The sequence below is a fragment of the Rhynchophorus ferrugineus genome, unplaced genomic scaffold, assembly GCF_030347505.1.
Source record: "Rhynchophorus ferrugineus isolate W39M unplaced genomic scaffold, kcgeb_rfMv2 rfM3, whole genome shotgun sequence".
Lineage (NCBI taxonomy): Eukaryota > Metazoa > Arthropoda > Insecta > Coleoptera > Curculionidae > Rhynchophorus > Rhynchophorus ferrugineus.
The window spans coordinates 32,834,791-32,855,259 of NW_027472582.1; the positions used below are offsets into that span (position 1 = coordinate 32,834,791).

A 20,469-nucleotide genomic window follows, 5' to 3' on the forward strand; every position below is an offset into this window, starting at 1 on the left:
TATATGACTTGCACTGTAACTATATATTTTATAATACAGTTTATTACGAGCAATTCAACATAATAATATGTCGGCATACATGTACATACATAATCTAGATTCACTATTATGTAAAATATATAAATAAATACTATTATACAAGGTCAAATAAATGGAAAATAAAACATTAAAAACAAAAATGTCCTTTATAAATCTTGCAGCAATACAAACATTAATTATAGATGGTTGGCCATTTGAATGAAAAGGAAGCAAACCCAATATTATTCTTTCATTGAGCATCCAAAAAATTTTAATTGCTTATGGTCGAATAACTTTCAAAAAAGAATCTCTATATATACCCATCCCGAGTCTCAACCATTCGATGGGCAAACGAGTAAAAAAAACGACATTATTCTCTATTGTAATCGAGCTGCAACCCCCTATATCTCCCTTTCTAAAATTCGCCCCTACGAGAGCGCACGTCGTAGCTGGTTCGGCCGTTTTCGTCAGTAGCCGAATACGTGGACGAAACACGCGCGACCGTCGAACACGCTCAGTTGTTGTCTGCGTTCGATGGTGGGGTGTTATGCTACGATCTCCTGCCGCTATTCGCCGGTAAACATAAAGTAAAATATGTTGATAAACAAAATTTTGGCCTAAACTGTATTCGAAACCAACGTCGCCATTCAACAGACGAATATTCTCTGCATTAACGTTGCCAAAGAATTTCACCGGCCGATTGCTTGGGCTCTTGATATCGTGATAAGCTATGATAACGGTCGTTTGTTAGCTTGACTTGTGAACGAAACAGTAACGTCGTATATTGGTCCCATTTATTCAGTGTGGATATTTTTTTGCGATCTTGTGAGGAGACAAAATAAATTGTCATTTTATGTGTGAGGTGTAAAGTGCTAAATCTGTGTTTTGGGTTTTGTTTAACATCGTCAAGGATATTATTGAATATTTAAGGCAGGTATGTTAATATTTTTCATAATAAATAGTTGTTTTGAAATGTGCGTCTATTTTTGTTTTGAAAAAATAACCGATGCATCTACCTACTCTTCCAATAAATAATGTTTATATTATTAACCGAACCTATAACAATTCACTTCTGGTTTCCTTATCGCTTATTCTAAAAATGGTTACGTACTTTATTAAGAAGTAGTCGTATTATCATCAATATTCATAGCATCGCTGTTGCGATTATGGTGATTATTTGCTAATGACCTTTAAAACGTATTCATGCCCACAGTATGATTTATTTTTATTCCTAAAGGAAAATTGGTGGACATAAAGAATATATTTTTATTAATAATACATATTTAATCTATCAGTGCCTTTTAATGGGTTATATGTCTTATTTAATAAGATACAGTAACCGTCTGTTTCATATCAGGCTACTCCAATCCAATGATAAAACATTTAATACTCCAGGTTCGGTTTTTAAGAAGATGGTTCTTATCAGTGGGATGTCAAGAAGGCTTTTAACAATGTTAGTTATTCTCTGTTATGTCACAATCAAAATTACATTTTTTCACAATTCTAGGCTCAATGTATCTATTAGATATTAATCATAATTTTAGTGAATAGTTGTATTTTTTATTTGTATTGAACTACCATTTTTTATCTTTTGTTTTTATGCTATTTTATTTATAGCTATGTTGATGTTTCCATTAAATTTCATTTAATTTACATTAAAATTAATTGAATTAAAATCCAGTGCAAATATCAAATATAATATAAGGTTCATACTTATAATTCATACACATGAAGTCTGTTTCAATTAAAGTGTTGTTCCTTACAATAAAATGGTAGTGAATTAGACGATGATAAATTAAATCTTTTAAGGAATTCAAAGTTTAGTAGTTTTTAGTACTAACTGTACTGAAACAGGTCTTTGTTAAGATGAATAATCTCTTACGAATAAGATGAATGAATAATAGGTGTAAGAAACTTATAGCAGTCTGTAAGGTAGATCGTCACAGCTAAGACCTTAGCAGCAATGATTTGGCTTTAATGCTTGATCAAGCAAGTGTTGATTCTGTTACTATACTATTCTAAATAATATAACATGGACAAATTTATAGTGGTAGGGGTTAGTGGATGCTGGATGGTTAATACTATGCAAGTAACAAAATTATATTGGTTTAATTTTTTTTCTGACTCACTTCTATGGATCTTACACGTTTACCTATAGTTTCCCGACTGATAATGCAGAAAATTGGCCATTTAGTTCTAGATGTAATTCAATGCTTTAACACTTAAATGGTTGAATTAGTTCAACATAAGTTACTACTACTAAAAAATTATGTTGATCTGTAATAATGTAGTTGTAATAATATATTTCACCTGTTGTAATAACTAAAGACCAGTGGTAATTGGCTAGGTCGATAACATCTAATAGAATAAAAGCTATTTATAATACTTTTGTCAATGGCTGTTTGTGTTCTATTTAAGTTAATGCATACAAATTGTTTTGTATTATATAAAAGGTACGTATACAAATATGTTTTATATATTTAAATTAGTATTTTAGTACTAATCTAACTAGTTTTATATTTAAAATATTTTAATTACTAGAACCATTGCTATTTTTAGTTTTTATGTATTATATATTGGTAAGAAATGACAAGAGTAAATAACTACAGGTGTTATATTTATTTAGTAACATTTGTTATCTCCTGTAACGGAAATATATTTTTAGATCAAATATAGTAATAGGTCACTGCTTTCTTATCAGTCTGTCGATGAACTCATCTAATAAAGGTTCACTAATATATTCAAAAAATCGAAGTAATCATTACCGCAGTAAAACTGTATCTTCAGTACCACATGAAAAAAAAAACGCTGCGACTATTTACTACGTGAGATCATTGTTTTTCGAAGGTTATTGGTTTTTATATTTCATAATTTACGTTTAGAACAATAGCGGTGTTTGTTTTCTAGGTAATTTAGTTCCTAGTGTTTATTGATTTCTCTGTAAGTGATGTAATAAGGATAGATGAATGAAAGTATGGGAGTATCAATGTTATTTATATATACATTTGACAGGTGTTATTTTCTAACAGTGTGTTCAGAGTAACAATTAGTAACACTATATCATTGGGTAATATATTGTATACATCTGTAATTATATTAGAGAAATTAACGTTTAAAATATTAAGAAGAATATATGTTTAAGTAAAAGCTAACAAATTTACAAAATAATAACACACGATTAAGTTCAACGAACAATTGATTAATAATTAGGGTTACCAGACATTTCAACAATGCACTGAAAGTTTACTTAATGATTTGTCGTAAACGAGAAGCGGAAACATGGAACACTTTAAAAATCAATATAAATAGAACGCAAACATTTTTTTTAGTTGATAGGTAGTTTTATCTAAATATTTATTCATTTCGAAAGTATGTCTGGTGGAAGCGACAATCCCATTTGGTTCTTATACAAACAATTATGTTGAATTATGGTATCTGCTTAGTCTTAAATAGAGCGACATAACAAAATATAAGCTATATAATATTTTGTGCTGGTATACTTTTATTCCCTACAATATTAAAACAATTACAGTAAGTAGTTCATAAATTCAGAAACATTTTTAAGTATCCGTCTCTTTGAAGTAATTTTTCAGTATGAAAGCCTTACTGATAGATCCCATACAGTATCTATCTAGATACTAGCTGACCCGACAGACTTCGTCCTGTCAAAAAGATTTGTAATGTGGCAGTTTTTGTGCCTACGTATTTTAAAAAATTCTCCTGAACAGAACCATCACCCTGGTGATAGGGCGTTGTGAATAAAAAATAATTAAATAAAACATATATAAGGATTGAAAAGTAAGTAATCGCTTTATTGTTAATCATGTGAATCATAATTATTATTATTATTATCATTATATTGCTTTGTGGTATACGATGTTTTTTGTTTGATTACCTGGCGCATAGATAAACAAATCTGATGGTTTTCCAACACGGGAACAGGCAACATACAATTGACCATGTGAGAAACATGGGTTTTCTAGATTAATACCACAAACACTTAATGATTGCCCCTGGGACTTGTTTATAGTCATAGCAAAAGCAAGCCGTCAACATGTCTATAGGAAATTTGCCATTACCAATGTCAATGAGTTGTTTAGAGAATATGTTTCCAGATTGGTCATTTTGCAACTCGACACGCATATTCTTGCTTAAATGAAGTACTTTAACATGTTTCCACAAATTGGAGGACTTTAGACATGCATTGAGTTCATCAGCTGGCGTTGATCGTGGAATCACTGGCAATGTTTGACGAAAATCTCCTGCTAATAAAATCATTGCACCACCAAATCGGTTATTATTGCTACGTAGATCTTTTAAGGTTCTGTCTAAAGCCTCCAAAGATTTTTTATGTGCCATCGTGCATTCATCCCAAACAATCAATTTACATTGCTGCAAAACCTTTGCCATTGCAGAGTTCTTCGAAACGTTGCAGGTTGGAGTTTCATTGCTTTGCATATTTAATGGCAATTTTAGTGCTGAATGGGCTGTTCGACCACCTTCAAGCAAAGTTGCTGCGATTCCCGACGAAGCGAGTGCAAGTGCAATTTTATTTTGTGAGCGAATTGTTGCTAATATTAATGAAATAAAAAAAGTTTTTCCTGTACCACCAGGTGCATCTAAGAAATAAATCCCTCCAGTTTCATCATTTGTTACTTTCATAAGAGTTTCAAATACATACTTCTGTTGTTCATTTAACAGTGGAAGATTTGTTTGAATTTATTCTTTCAAAGCGTTGAGATCATACAGTCTTTCTCGATGCAACTCTTGGTTAAAAGCGTCATGCATTGGACGATTGGGCGCGGTCAGGCTTAATTGAATTAATAGTTTGTTTGACCTTATCAAGCACATGTCCTCAATTGAAATCAATGCTTCATTGTAAATTTCTTCACTGATTTGTATATTTGGATTTCCCATTCTATTCCGTATTTGATACAAAATATCATCACACATATAATCTTTGTACTTCATCCACAAATCAATTGGGTTTGATGGGAAGCATGTAGATATGATTATAGAAAACAATGTTCGTATTTGATGAGTGTGTGATGATATTACAGCATCATTGAGAGTTTGATCCCAATGAGCGTCATTTTCAAGCAATTGCAAACGTTGACAGGCTTCTCTGTAGGATCCACACAATTCACCATCAACAGTTCGTAACTGTTGGAATGATGTTGGGCCACGTACATTGACTAATAGCAGTCGTAAATAAAAACATTCATCATTGCTTGGATGTACTGAATAAATCCGGCCAATCGCATCGGTGGAATATACATCTGTATATCCTGGAACTGGTTTTCCTTGTTTCCGTCGTATAAATCTCCTTGAGGATTGATTCCAGGTATAATATTTTGGCATTTCAGAATATAGCAATGTTTGTGCGAAATCATCGTTTTGGCATGTCTCAAAAAAACTGGTTAATGTAGTAGATGGTGGCTGAGCAGCTCTTTGTACTGCGTTCTGTGCTGTAAAATACACTCTTTGTCCATTTTCTAAATGCACAGCTAAGTGAACAACAGAAGGGTGTCTCTCATGAATAGGAAAAGAAAATATTCGCCAAACTGCTTCATTACTACTGACATAGCGGCCCATTTGGTATTGGGTAACTTCATCATTAGAATTCTCTGCACCAATTCCAATCACAGCCATATCACTCCCTTTGGTTACATATTTGCAAATGTATTTAATCGATTTCACTGAATGGCAAGATTCAACGTTGATGTGTGCTTTGAATGTCTTTGATAAAATGGGTGAATATGGAACAATCCAACGATTATCTATTTCAATATCTTGTTAATTTAATTTGACAATTGTTGATTTTCCATTGTCTGCTGTCGATCTGCGACGATACAATGGATAACCGTCATTACCAGTAATTGTTTCCGATATTAATGTCCGTGGATATCGTTTTGAACATTTACCATCCATCATACACGGTGAATTTTGATTAAGAGTTCCACAGGGACCATGTATCATGTTTTTGATAACTACCTCATGCAATCCAGGATCTACTTGTACATTAGGGATTTCAGCTGATATCACTGCATCAACTTCATTTGGCCTTATCTTTTCAACCAACCAAATCAAAATGTGTGCATGTGGCAATCCTCGTTTCTGCCACTCCACAGAATACATCCAGCAGCGTGTCTCACCAAACACATTATGTTTTACGATGAAATTCATTAAAGATTTCAACTTTTGTCTAAAGACTCTGGCTGTAATATCATGACGATCAATGGATGATTTCCCAGGTAATAACTCCTGCTTAATTTCTATCCATTGCGGATTGCATGTAAATGTGATGAACAAATCTGCTGTACCATAATGACGAACATACGACATGGCATCTTGAGCATATTCGTGCATATGCCGAGGGCTTCCGATGTATGTTGCTGGAAGAATAGTCATCCGACCGACATTCTGTGCATTTCCATCAGTATTAATCGCATCTCGAAGGTGAATATACTCTTCAGATCGGAGTTTGGTTTGATTCAACCTGATGAATGTTAATCTCTCCGTTTCAATTTTAACATACATGTCATCAACATATTTGTGATATAATCGCCGACATTTCAATATGTGATTATCTGCATTTTCCCGAATCATTAGGCGGTATGAATAATAGTTCATTGAACTGACTTTTTTGTTGGTTTCAGAACCTGTAAACAGATTTTGTTTTAATAACATTCAAATATAAAATTAAAATACATAATATAGTGACTGAGATATTATCGCCATAGCTAAACTAATATTTTAGTTACCTGTAATGGGATTTATCATTTTTATTGATAAATCGTAGCCATCTTCACCTTGCCAAAATATAATGGGATATTGCAGTGCATCATATGAGCGGTGTGTTTCCTTTATAGGTTGTAATTGAAAATTTCGACGATGTAAAACAATATCACGGGATTCCAAGTTTTCTCCAACTACAACGATAGCAACTTCATCAATAGTTGGTGCATTAAAACGTCTTGTATGTTGACCTGCAGATGTTTTATCAGCTCTGATTACAATTTTGTGATTATCGGATGGCATCAGATCCAGGGCAGTTTTAAACAATATAATCAATTGATTGTGTTGATGAAATAAAGTTTGTAATTGTTCTACAATAGACCTTTTTACTAAATTGTTATGTGCACAACGCAGATCAATTTCTTGTGGTGAATTGCCCATAAAATAAATTTGCAGGAATTTGTTGTCGCTATCTGACACTGGTAACAGTGAACCTGCTCTGTGATATATTTGCCCTTGTATCTGTAAATAAAAAAAATATTATGGTGTGGTATAAATTAATGGATTGTCAATGATCAAACTTAAATAATATTTGATCTTAAAAAGTATATATTTAGTTTTAACTAATATCTATCAAATATAAAATATAATAAAAGTGTCACTGAAACTGAATCACCATATAATATGATGACTAAGTGATATATTTCGTAATGATTAAGAAATTGAAGATTAGTAACACATCTTAACTTTGGTGACAGAAAATTTTGTTCGCTAAAATAATTATGAGTAACTGCTATAATACATACCTTGAAAGTTGGCATAAAATTTTCCCGAACTGCATTTGTTGCCCCAAATGAAGTCATTTGAAAGCAATTGTTATATTGTTGAATATGTGTCAAAAAGTGTATAGAATCTGTTCCTATTCCTGAAACCAATGAGTACAATGGTTCTGGTGGTGGATCCAATTGTATCAATTTCACTTTACCATTTGCGCAACACAATCCATTGGCATCGTTTTTGTATTTTAATGCCTTACAGTGTGAGCAAACCAAGTTCATAGAACCAATAACAACACATTGGTAGTTACTGTAGTCAATTGACACATCGTAACTGAAAGCAGCTGGATTCAAACTTGCGCGATTATTAGTTGAATGTCGCGCTCGCGCTTCACGCGTTTGTGATATCCGAATTCTTTCACGTTCATTTCCGTCGTCACGTTCTTGTGCAGTACGATTAGATCGGTAATTAGCTTGGTTTATAGCATTTCTGGTTCTTCTACCTAAATTGCTTCGTCTTATAGGAGGCATATCAAATATAAATTATTTTTTCACTAATCACGAACTAAACAAACACTAACTAACTAAACACTCTGCACAAAACACGATATACGAATTTGTTTCGTGTATCACTTGACAATTCATCTGTCATCTGTCAAAAGTCATCTGTAACAGACAACTTTTTTTTTTAAATTTGATATGACTTGAACTCAAATCCTTTTAAGCCGTACGAATTGTTTTATTTATTTAAAATTTGAATTAAATTTTAAACAAATAAAAAATTTTAAATAAATAAAACAATTCGTACGGATTAAAAGGATTTGAGTTCAAGTCATATCAAATTAAAAAAAAAAAAGTTGTCTGTTACAGATGACTTTTGACAGATGACAGATGAATTGTCAACTGATACACGAAACAAATTCAAACAAAAAGGGCTATTTTTAGGGTTTTTCCAGCAATAATTCTAATTTTTCTCGCCGTAAAAACCATCCCTGAACTTCAACGAACATTTTAAAAAAAGATTTGGCCAAATTGGTCCAGGCGTTGTTGAGTTATGCGCTTAGGAACATATTTTGCGATTCATTTTTATATATAAGATTATAAGAAACTGATATTCACAATATGATTGAACTGTCGCAAGGTATATAGTGGCGTCTAGGAAATTAGAAGGATACTTAAAAAAAACACTGAACACAAACCAAATATGTATTCTTTGTTAGGTAAGAGCAAATACATATGCTGTTAAACATTTAAATAACCACATATTTGTTATTATTTATGAAACATTTATGTTTTACAAGATTCGAATACTTCGACTCAAATTCTGTAAAAAACTATTATTTTTTTATATATATTTTGAATTCGGACATTAGGTATTAGTATTACAGTAGTACAGGCCTTAACCGTATCGAGGTTTATTTTAAACATTTTTTGAGTAGGTTTATTTTATGAATATTTTTCCTGATTGCGTTTAGTATTTTCTTTTACCTTCATCATAATAGGTTTCATTAAAGGGTAATACTGGAGGTTGAGAAAATCACCGAGTTAATATTGTCTCTAATCATTACAAAAATGAATAATATCATTCATTGGATGTTTTATAACTGCTATTTGGTGTTAATTTGTTGAAAGGTGACATATAGTCTAATAGCATCAAATAGATAACTAACTAAGGTTTTTTATTATCCCTAATCTTTTTTTTTTTCATGCATTAAATCATTTTAATTATTTAACCGTCTATTCATTGAAAAATTCACGAACCACCAACACAATATATAAGATATTTTTGATTTAATGTTTTATAATAAACATAAAAATTATCTCAACAAGTTGTTCGCAATTTATGTTAGCTGATTTTGAAATCTGGCTGTGTTGGGCATATTAAAATAATATTTAAATATGCTCATAAACTTAATATTCGCTGAGAATGCCTCATGCCTCACTTTTACAATAAATTCTAGCAGATTTTGCAATATTATTTCGTCAATCTTTCAGGTCTAAATTACCCGATGTGTCAGTAATTACTTAACGGTTTTTTGCAACAGACTTCACTAGGCATAAGTATGCAATATATGATTTGATACATATCATTTTCTTCTACAGGTATTGACCTTTAAACTGCCAAAATAACACTGTTATAGATTTATAATTTTTTGAACATATCGATTCTTGGTGTTTGATAACATACATTTATGGCTGGCGTTACTTTTCTTGTTTCACCCAAAGATGAAAACCATTGAAAGTCATCGTTTACTGGTAGATACTTACGGTAAGCATGCAACCCTATGAGCATTTTGACAATTCAAATGTGGTGATGTCAATGGTCAAGACAAAAAACGTCCTGGTAGATCGAAAAGTTTGAAAATGCGGAATACTGGAATTATTAATATAATGAAGATCTAACTCTAACAAACTCAAGAACAATTGGGATAAAAGTTGAATGTGAGCCAAGTCACATTTTGTAAACTATTGCAAGCGATGGGAAGATAGGTAGCACATGAATTGATTAACAGGCAACTATAAAATTGAAAAATCAGCAGTAAAATGCTGCTTGAAATGTTAAAAAAGAAAGTTATTTTCATCAGAAAACAACAACAACTGTTGTTGTTGTTTTACAACTGGCGAAGCCTGTCCATCGACAGCAAGGCTCTCGCTTTGGCCGCTCTGTATCTGGTGGAATCAGGTTGGTGTCGTATTTTAACTGTAACTGTTGAAACCTAGAGAAATAGTTAATACTGGTAGCTATAAGATATTTAGCTGATACGACTTGAGGAATCGGGCATCCGTCAAGTGATATAATTAAGTTTTTGTTAATTCGCCAGAACGCAAAATTAACATGGACAGATTTGGAGCTATTAAGCTGTATTTTCCAGTATCTAGTGTATTTGTAGATCTATTGACAACAAATGATGAATTTCGACTGCGCATTGATCGAAAAACATTTACAATTTGCTTAAAGACCTAATAAGGTGATTTTGCAGCATGATAATGCGCCATCTCATACCTCAGGACCAGTCAAAGGAAATCACAATCAATCACAATCAAAACTATCGATTGGAAATAACGTGTTTTCTTTAGCCCAAAAAATTGAAGGCAAGTGCTGACACAACTGCTAACTTTTTACTAAATACTTTACCAATTCTAAATTTTTACCAATATACATTAAATTGAGAGCAGTACAAACATTGAAAATAATAACAAACTTGATATATGAAAGTCAACTGTATAAATACTAAAAGAAAGACATACATTACAGATATTTGTAAAATTCAAATTGGTTTTACCAATACACTCTTTAGTATAAGTCAATAATGGTCTGAAATAAATTTTAGTTTCTTGATTATCAATAAAATTTGTAATTAGAAAATGGGAAATAATTTAAAATTGAGACTAGAAAGATTATTCTAGACATCCAAATACAATTATAGTTGTCAATATTGACATTAAAGTCTTCTTCCAGTTTCACTTATTTTCGGACATCGGACTACATAATCAGACAATGAAACGCCATATTTATATCAAGTGTTCTGAAGGATCAGGTCCAAACATTCATTCAGAATAACGAGCGTAAGTGGATTATCTTACGCCGACATACGCTGCGGCAATTTAATCAAATAGAAGAACCCCTGCATCTCACAAATCGTCAAGCTATGAACGTGGCCGTGCAGGTCATAAAAAAGGCCTCACCGAGCATGGGAATTGTTTTTTAACAGTGATTTATGTTCGTTTTTTGACCTGCCGGATGTCATCTCGGACGTCCATCTGAATAGCTAACAGATTTACGAACGCATTTTTCTTCAGGTGTTTGGAATTTCTAATGTTTCAATTGTTGGTCGTATTTGTCATGATAGTACCCCCATACTATAGTGTGGATTATGATATTGATTGGATGCATTCAATTTAATAAGTTTTTTTAGCATAGTGCCTTATTATTGCATATAGTGAGTTTATTTTTGAGCACATATTTTCTAGTTTAAATAGTTCATTATTCCATATAGTGAGTTTACGTTTAAGATAACTTACACGTTACATACGTTTCATATAGTAATCAATTTATGTGGGGTTTTGATTGAGAACCATTTTCTGGCAAAATTATAATTCTTTTTAGGATTTCTGGGAACTTCCTTTAGATCATTTTTAAGAAATATTTTCATGATTGGGCCCGGTTGAAGCCGGCCTCATAATGAGCAATTTCTTTCCAATTCTATCAAATCCTTAGTATTATCTTCCTTGATGCCAACGAGAGCTTTTAAATGGTTTGTGAAGCGATATTTTTCAAACGTCTTTTTATCGCCCATAATCATTCCGTTCATAAATGGTTCGAGTACATCCGGTTTCATTTTGTTGATTCATGTGTAACCCAAATATCGAACTTAGTCTAGCATGCAGTTTAATGTTTAATGTTTCAAAAGTATTCTATGACCAATGCTCAGTTTCGTAGCGAGATAGTATCTATGATGATTTTTTAAAGAATTTGATCGGATTTTTCAGTGGTTGGCAAAATAGAAATTTCCGGAACGAAAACAAACAATTCAGTTTTAAACCTTTCATGAGCGTTCATTTAGGTACTCATCACCATAATCACCACATAATTTTATGTATGAATTTTCCATTATTAGAAGTTAGAAGGTAAAACATGACGAAGATAGCCTTGTGGAATCTCTTATCAAAGAGCAATAACTTTTGATCGAGCAAGCGAATGATATGTTACATACATGATATGGCTTAATTAAGTATTACCAGACATAGGACATTAAAGCCATTTATTAGGAAAAAACGAAATTTCTTCTTTTCCCAACCTTATAATAGGTCATTTACACAATTTTTTAAACAAACTATTTAAAAAATAAGATAAAAATTAAAAAACATTAAGTCATAGTTTTTTTGTTATAAAATATCATTGGCTGTAATCATGTAATCAGTAATAAATATAATCACTTTATAACTTTATCAATTTTGTTGCATTTCGAATGATTCATAAATTGTATTTTATTGTTAACATAAAATGGCAAATTTCTATTTGCCTTTCTAGATTTGCATAAGTTTGCATTTAACATTACGAATATTATATGAATCATCAGTCACATAGTTTCGCTTATAATGTGGACGTGTGAATTCCCAGGGTATATTCAGACATAAGTACATTTTAATTCCATATTTCAATTGACGTATTTAGTGTAATAATTAAAGTTTATAGATCAGATTATTGTTTAAAAAGTATTTACTTCTTTTATCACACCTTTTTTATTTTAATCGAACACAATTTTTCGTAAGGAACTATAATAAATAAGTAATAAAGGATTTTTAAAGGCGGTTAAGCTAAAGTATTTTCCTTATAATTAAATAATAAATAATTAAATGATTCATAATTATTATTAATGCATATTTATTTATTATTTGAAATTTGCATTTATGAATTGCACTTAACGTCTGGATCTAGAACAATGATTTCCAAAAATGAGTGTTAGCCGTGAGAAAAAAGTAATGAAACATAATTATTTTTCAGCAAATATCACACCTTCTGATGGACCTTGTTATGATTATTTTATTTTTTCCAAATGAAGCAAAGCATTTTGCAAATGAAGTTTACAATATTTGGAGTTGATATACGTACATACATCATCTTTAAAATTGATGATAATGATGCTATTTTTTATGTTTATTTTTATGATGTTTATTTACAGTGGTAATTCGTAGTATATTTTATCGATCGTATTTTATTAGCTATTGATGTACCAGAGTGTGCTTTATACTGGTACTTTGGATAACACTCCTTAGAGTTTCCAGAGAAATATTCCTGAGCGCTGAATTAGTTTGTTACAGACTTGCCACGAGGAAAGATAGTTATGCTGGATTTGGTAGTAGTACCTCTTACTTTGATATCATATGCACAAGGATAATTTAGATTTATGCTTTATAAGCCAATACATTTAGTTCAGTTTAAACCCAATTTTTTTACTCTTTATTAATATTTGTTTCTTCCAAGTTAAGCGTCGATCCAAGTGCATTCGAAGATATTTAACGTTCTCTGCTTGCGGTAATTCGTGATTATTTTTATTTAGGGGGGACAAGATCTTGTGTCATTTGATTTGATTGGGATCAAGTTGGAGGTTTCTTGTGGTTGATATTGGTTCCTCGTGAGATGAAACATTCCGTATCGTATATATATGTTACCATACTAGTAGTGGTTGAGGTTGGTATGTCAGCTGTATACAAGAAGTATAACAATGGGCCTAGGACACTGCCTTGTGGAACACTTGAATATCTTGGGTGTAACTCAGTGTAAAATGTCTATCTGTGAGGTAGGATTTTAGTAGCAAGAAGGGCAGAAAGTTTTTCAGTTTCACTTGAAGTCCATTATGCAACTACACCTTATCACCTTGAGATATATCGATAAATGCAGGCCAGTAACATTTTTTATTATATATATTTTTATTTGTTTGGTTTATAGATTGGTCTATAAACTTAGATAAGTAGATATAAAATAAAAATGTGCATTTTATTTTATTTAAACATGTCCCAAATAGGAGAAATCTTATTTGTATCAATAGCACGCAGTAAATTTATTTTATCGTTTTTTTAATGATTTATCTGTGGTACGTATTTTGTTCGACCGAAGAAGAAAATCCGTACACTCACAAAAATCAATCAGCTGGAATTGTCTCGCCTTTTTCGATGACAAACTGTTTATCAGTTTTATCTAAACTTTTTCCCACCAAATAAATCTTGCACTCATGAACGATTAGATTAGAAGAAAATCATACGGGGGGTCAAAAACCGAGCATAAATCACTGTTAAAAAGCAATTTCTATGCCGGGCGATGGTTTTTTTATGGGCTGCACGACGACGCTCACCGCCACGCCGACAATCTGTGAGATGCACGGAGCTTTCATTTCATTAAATTGCCGCATTGTATGTCCGGCTACAATAATCCACTTACGCTCGTTATGCCGAATAGATGCCTGAATCTGATCTGTCACAAAACTCGAACGAAATAAAAATAAAAGCTAATTGCGCCCAAGGCAGCGGGCACTGCGGCCGGACGTCACTTTTCTGGGAACGTTCGGTTAGTCGACCGCCCTTCTAGTTTTAATTGTGTCGCGAACTGAAGGTTTTTCCTACTTAGAGCCATTTAAAGTTTTAAATATATATGTATATGCCAACGTTGTCAGCCCTATTTAATGTTAGCCTCCCTACGAACATATGAAACAGTTTCATAGAAGTTTGTTATTTCGACAAACAATATTATTTCATTTTGGAATAACGAGATTAAGTTTGAATGAGCAAGATCAACTTTTTCTATTCAGAAATCAAAATTAATTTACTCCACCTAATTACTAGTGCTTTTATTTAGGCGTGCAAAATATCCCTCTATAGTTGCTACTATTTCTCATATTTGAAATAAGTAATAATAAACATAATTTAGTTGCATTTGCACATAACTGATAAATAAACGTCGTATTGTTGCACAATTCCCAAAAATAAAGAGCTCCTAAAATTATGTTGTCTATCTCAAATATTTTATATTATCAAAGAGCAATATAATATTAGGTACTTGCATTTATTCTGATCCTTTTTTCACTTTAAAAACACATTTATTGTGAAAAATTGGTACAAAGTAAATTAACAAGATGATTTTCGTCATTTTCTATAATTTTTATATACCATGTGGAAAGAACGATGTTGGTTAGTAGAGATCCAATCATTGATCCATTTTCGGACTTGCATTTGAAAACTATGTGCCAGTCAAGCCATTGTTTTGAACAAGTGGTAATTAGAAGGCGCTATGTCTGGTAAGTGTGCTGCATCCAACAGAATTTTCATTTCGAGCTTGAACAGCTGCAAATTCTTCATATATTTTGCAACTAAGTAATTGTCATGCAAAGCAGTCTACAAAACCTATGTTAATTTTGCGTTATGGCAAAATGAAAAAAACCAATTATACCACTTGACGGAGTTCTCAAGCAGAATCAATTAAATACCTCGGCATCCATCTCGATGGTAAGTTATCATGTTAAACAAAAAGATCAAAGAGAAAAAAAAGGTCAAGTTGACCTAAAATGAAAGGGATTGGTTTCAGTCAATCTTAAAACCAATTTGGTTTGTTGGGATGAAAATATGGGATTGCACTAAGCATCAAACCAATTAGTAATCCAACGTTATCAAATGGAATCTCAAATCAAAGCAACGTAGAAGCGCTACAGCTACTGGACAACACGTAGGGAATAAGAAGATTGAAATGAAAAACGTTAGCTTTGGCTTAAATAGTTTAGTTTTGTATTAATTTAATAAATAGATGCATAATTCGTCTGGCTTGTGTATTAATGCAAGTACAACAGAACAGTAGTAATAGAATTCATTTGTAAATTAAGATTGTACTTATCTAATGTACCATACCTAATGTAAGTAATTAATACAAAAATTCTCATGTAAAAGAATGTCTTTACCATATCATAAATACTGATGTATTCACCTCGAACTCGTCTTGCTTAATTGTTGATGTAAGTCGAACAGAACAATAGTAATAAACTTATTTATTAATTAATATTGTATATCTAATGTAAGAATTAATTTAAAAAATTGCTATTGCTGGTGCAACAATACGTTTTTCAATGTATTCTATTGACATCGGTGGACATCTACCATAACAGTTTTATTCGGTTATAGCAGTTCGTAATGCACTACACTTTGCCCCTCCGACAGTATACATAGCAAGATTTTTTGTATATCCCTCCCTCCTGAGCTGATTCATGACTGAAATTGGGATTGGAATTGTCTCTCCTTTTTTTGTCTAGCAACTAATGAAACCGCGACATTAAAACGGTTCGAAATACCATTTTCAATAAATTCGGGTTGTATCTTTTGGATTTTTTTCATCGTATATAGACTTTCGGAAACTGTTGATTCATCAACTGCTAAGCTTGCTAAGTTTTGCTATTCTTCTATCTTCGAACTTTTTTGGTTATCCAGGTTATGTCTTGTCACTGACATCAAAATCACTACTTTTCATTTAAGCGAAATCGAGGACGCAAGCAGAGTTCTTCTAATCAAACAATTAAAATAATGAATGTTGGAAATGAAATTTGGAGCGTTCCATGATTAAGATCTGTTTTTTGCTTAGAGAAATATTTATAATTAGATAATTAGTTAATTTAAGGGTTAGATTAGGTTGTTTAAGGTTGCACCTACTACATCTATTATATTTGTTTATAATATGTCTATTATGATTGAATCTTTTAATATTTAATTTACTATGAGTACAAATAAGTTTTACCGTTCCACAAAAGAAAATGCTACTTATTAAATTATATTAAAATTATCTTTTATTAAACGCTATAACAGAATATTAGAAGTTGTTGAAATTAATTGAGTTGATTTAACATTGACACATCAACAATGGTGTATCAGCATCTTTTTTCATTGCTCTTTAATTCTTTTCGAGTTTTTGTCTGCATAGTTCTGACTTCGCGAGAGCTTTCTTGAAATAGTTTGCAAAACCACAAAGTTGGTTTAAGCTTAAGAACAGTGAATTTAACATGGAAGACTGTTGCCTTATTTCGTACATAGCTTCAAAATAGTAAGCCATTCACCCTTTTCAAGAAACCTTCAGAAAGATGGATACACTAAAAACTAAAATTTAAATAAAAAAAAAATATCTGAACTATTTGTACTCTTAGCGTAATTAAAATGGCTTGGTTGTATTTTTTAAGGACTATTAAATAAGGTTTTATGTAAACAGAAGAACATAAATAATAATTAATTAGTGCGGAGATGATTAAGTTAACGTAATAAAGAGTGCGTTGCTGAGGATGTTCCAAGAATGGTTTTCTTAACACGAACGTCACCTTTTGGGAATGGACGTTTTTGGGACCACTGATGGACTTTTTAATTGGGTTTCGAATTAATGAGCTTGAAAAGTAAAGACCTTTTATAATTAAAGCTATTTAAACTTTTAAACGGAATCATGTAAATGTTATCTGCTTTACTCAGGTTCACCGATTTTTACTAGATATATTGCACGTTAATTAACATTTAATTTTGTAAATAAATTTTGAAACGATTATAAATTACTAATTATATCGCATTTATAATGTTTTATTTTAGAGGTAATGTCATGTATGGTGTAGAAACTCTGGCATATTCTGTTTATTTTAAAGGAAGTGGTCTCTGTGGCCAAACCCTAGTGATACCACCAGGCGTTACCATCTGGGGGCGCTTGTATTCTGCATTATTGACCGGGTTTTTAATAGGGATGCCAATTAGTGAAGGCATATTAACAGAACAAGTTGTTGAATAAAAATTTGAGTTAGAAAAAATTGGTATGATGAATAGAATAAATGAATAACTTCTTTATCTTTCTCTGTGTCTTAGAAAATTTCAAATATACCAGTTATTTTCCGAGAATAGGCTTCTAAATAATATAAGGTTTATGAATTACGATTAACTAATTTAAGTTATTCATTTTTTTGTTCTAGTAATTTTCTCTTCAAAATTCTAACGGAGCCCTCATAAATAGAAATGAAAGATATAATGGGCAACACATGTGTTCATAATGTCTCATAGTCAGGTAATAATGTCTGCAATGGGATATCGTGTTAGTTTTTTTTTGCTTGAAGCTATTACTATGAGTGTACTTTGGATATCTAGACGTTGAGTCACATTAAACTGTTGACAGTTCACAGCACAAAGAAGTTTCAATAAACAGGTTACAAATATAATTAAATATAAGTGTGATTCATATTCATACATAGTTGTTGAGTTAGTTAGCAATGTAGTAGTTGGGAAATAGAAAGTAGAAATCCATGTTCTTAATTATGTACGGTAAAAGCTCCGACGACATTTTGAAAAATCGAATGATATGACAATGTTACTAGATTTATTTACAGGTATTTACAAAAGTGACTCACCCTGAAATTTTATGATTTTTAAGATGTTCTGACTGTTCCAGAAGTCTAGAATTACTAGTACTGAGTGTGTGTAGCTTAGAATTTTTAAGCACTATATAGGATGAAATTATTTCCTGACCTTTTTCTTTAATGGAATATGTAGACAATATCCACATGATACATAAAAGAGATGACATTAAAAAGCTTCTAGTTCTATTTGTCTCTGACGTAGTATTACCAATTTATTAGAATTAATAATGTTAACAACTCGATTATTATTAATAAATAATTATTCTTTATTATTAATTTCTAAATCAGCAATTTAAATACGATATACACAAGACTGATTAGTGTGAATATCAATTATACATATCTGTTACTGTAATTCTTGACGTAAGTGTTATGACTAAGACGGTAAGATAATAAGAGCATATAACCACGTTCATAACAATTAAGATTATCGTAAATAAGTACTGATAAAATGTTTTAGGAACAAAGGTATATTTTGTTTCAGGTATATAGAGTTGTGAAAATATATTGTGTACAAATGCATCAAACATTTCTATTGTTTATACAATACGTGTATTGGTTTAATGTTTTGATACATAACAGGCATAATATTCTGTTAGCGCATCTGGCTTTCCTATCGATTTATGGATGCATTTTTGCATAAAATGTTATTCGGCGTTTTTATTTTAATACGAACGAGCATATTTCTACTTTTAATCATTTTTAAGTGGCCATTTGTTTAATAAATTTTCGTTAAAAAAATACTGTTTACATAAATCCTAGTTGTTAAAAAGAAGAGAATAGAAATGTAATCAAAATATAACTAATAACATAGTAGGTTATTGCACATAGTAAGTATTGTTTCAGTGAAATTAAAAAAAACAATTTAAGTTTCAACATTAAGATTCTTGTATCGGCACATTTAAACTTCTATTTTTCTGCATATTGTCTAGGCTATATTTGCTATAGCTAAGTGTAAATTAGCGGTATTTTTAAAGAAAAAATTAAATATTTTCTGAAACTTGACTTCCTATTGCTAGGATAGCCGCGGTTCTAAACCTTCTATACATCTAAATAAAAGAATATCTAAACTAGTGCACATTTTATACTTGTTCAGAGCCTACTATGGATTACAGTTGATTGATATAATGCGTTTCTCATCGTATTAACGAGGCAGTGATCCTCCTTATCGAATATTTAAAAAGTGGTATTTTTTGTTCATACTGTATTTGAAAAAATTCCTAAAACTATATATACATTTTCATATAACTTTTTATTAAAGGTGGGCCCATGTTATACATTCTATTAGAAATATATATCAATATATCAAAGTCCTGAATTGGTATGATTTAAAATAATGTTAGTTGTTCTGAAAGTTTTTTTACAGTGTAACTGCTGTTGATAGAGCATTTATAAGGCAAGTCATTTCGAGATTATTTTCGCCATCCTGATCTAAATATTTATGTTACAAGATTTTACAGTTACGATACGGCAAATGTACATTTCCCGGGATAATGAAGTCGTTATCGCCAGAGCAATAAACATTTACATCTATTAGCATCAAACAAGACAAACGTGTTTCGAGCTTGTTAAAAAGATATTTAAAGTTTAACACGTCTATAACTATTCTAGGAACCCTATATAGACTAATCTAATGGTAATTGAAACAAGAATCTTGAAATGGAAACTAAAATTGGTTATTTTTATAACGTTTATAGCGATGCTTTGCTAAGTCTTCTTTATACTGTATTTATCTGTGACACAATAAAACGTATGCATTGCCATTACCATTTTCCTCTTGTGGTTTGAAAAATATTTTAGCTATTTTTAATTATTTATTTGTTGTAAATGATAAAAATCGAAGGTCAATGTGTAGTTATTAAAATACGCAACGAAAATATTTGAAATTGTTCATTTTATTTCTATTTGTAGAATTCTTGATGTTATTAGTTAGTGCTATTATACTTTTAAGATGTTTTGGCAGTTTCCTGACATCTTAATATCAGATTGGCACTCGTTTCTCTGTTACCTGTCAGCATTCT

General features: G+C 31.3%; 2 protein-coding genes across 2 annotated transcripts in view; one reads left to right on the forward strand and one right to left on the reverse strand.

Moving 5' to 3' along the window:
• The first annotated feature begins 511 nt into the window (after positions 1–511).
• Positions 512–20,469, forward strand: part of LOC143193098 (uncharacterized) — a 917,882-nt gene continuing 897,924 nt past the window's right edge. The window contains exon 1 of the mRNA XM_076399062.1: positions 512–948. The gene's annotated coding sequence lies outside the window, so the exon portion shown is untranslated. The remainder of the gene's footprint in view (positions 949–20,469) is intronic.
• Positions 5,775–7,312, reverse strand: LOC143193099 (uncharacterized). Its single transcript, XM_076399064.1, has 2 exons — positions 6,783–7,312; positions 5,775–6,680 (listed from the first exon to the last, which is right to left on the reverse strand). Exons 1-2 carry the CDS (start codon positions 7,195–7,197, stop codon positions 5,815–5,817), a joined length of 1,281 nt encoding a protein of 426 aa, XP_076255179.1. The 5' UTR covers positions 7,198–7,312; the 3' UTR covers positions 5,775–5,814.

Bases quoted from the DNA above. Each gene is read 5' to 3' on its own strand.
- LOC143193099 (XM_076399064.1), bottom strand. From the start codon at position 7,197: ATGGGCAATTCACCACAAGAAATTGATCTGCGTTGTGCACATAACAAT. The intron at 6,681-6,782 runs GTAACTAAAATA...ATCTGTTTACAG, and splicing joins AATGATAAATCCCATTACAG to GTTCTGAAACCAACAAAAAA.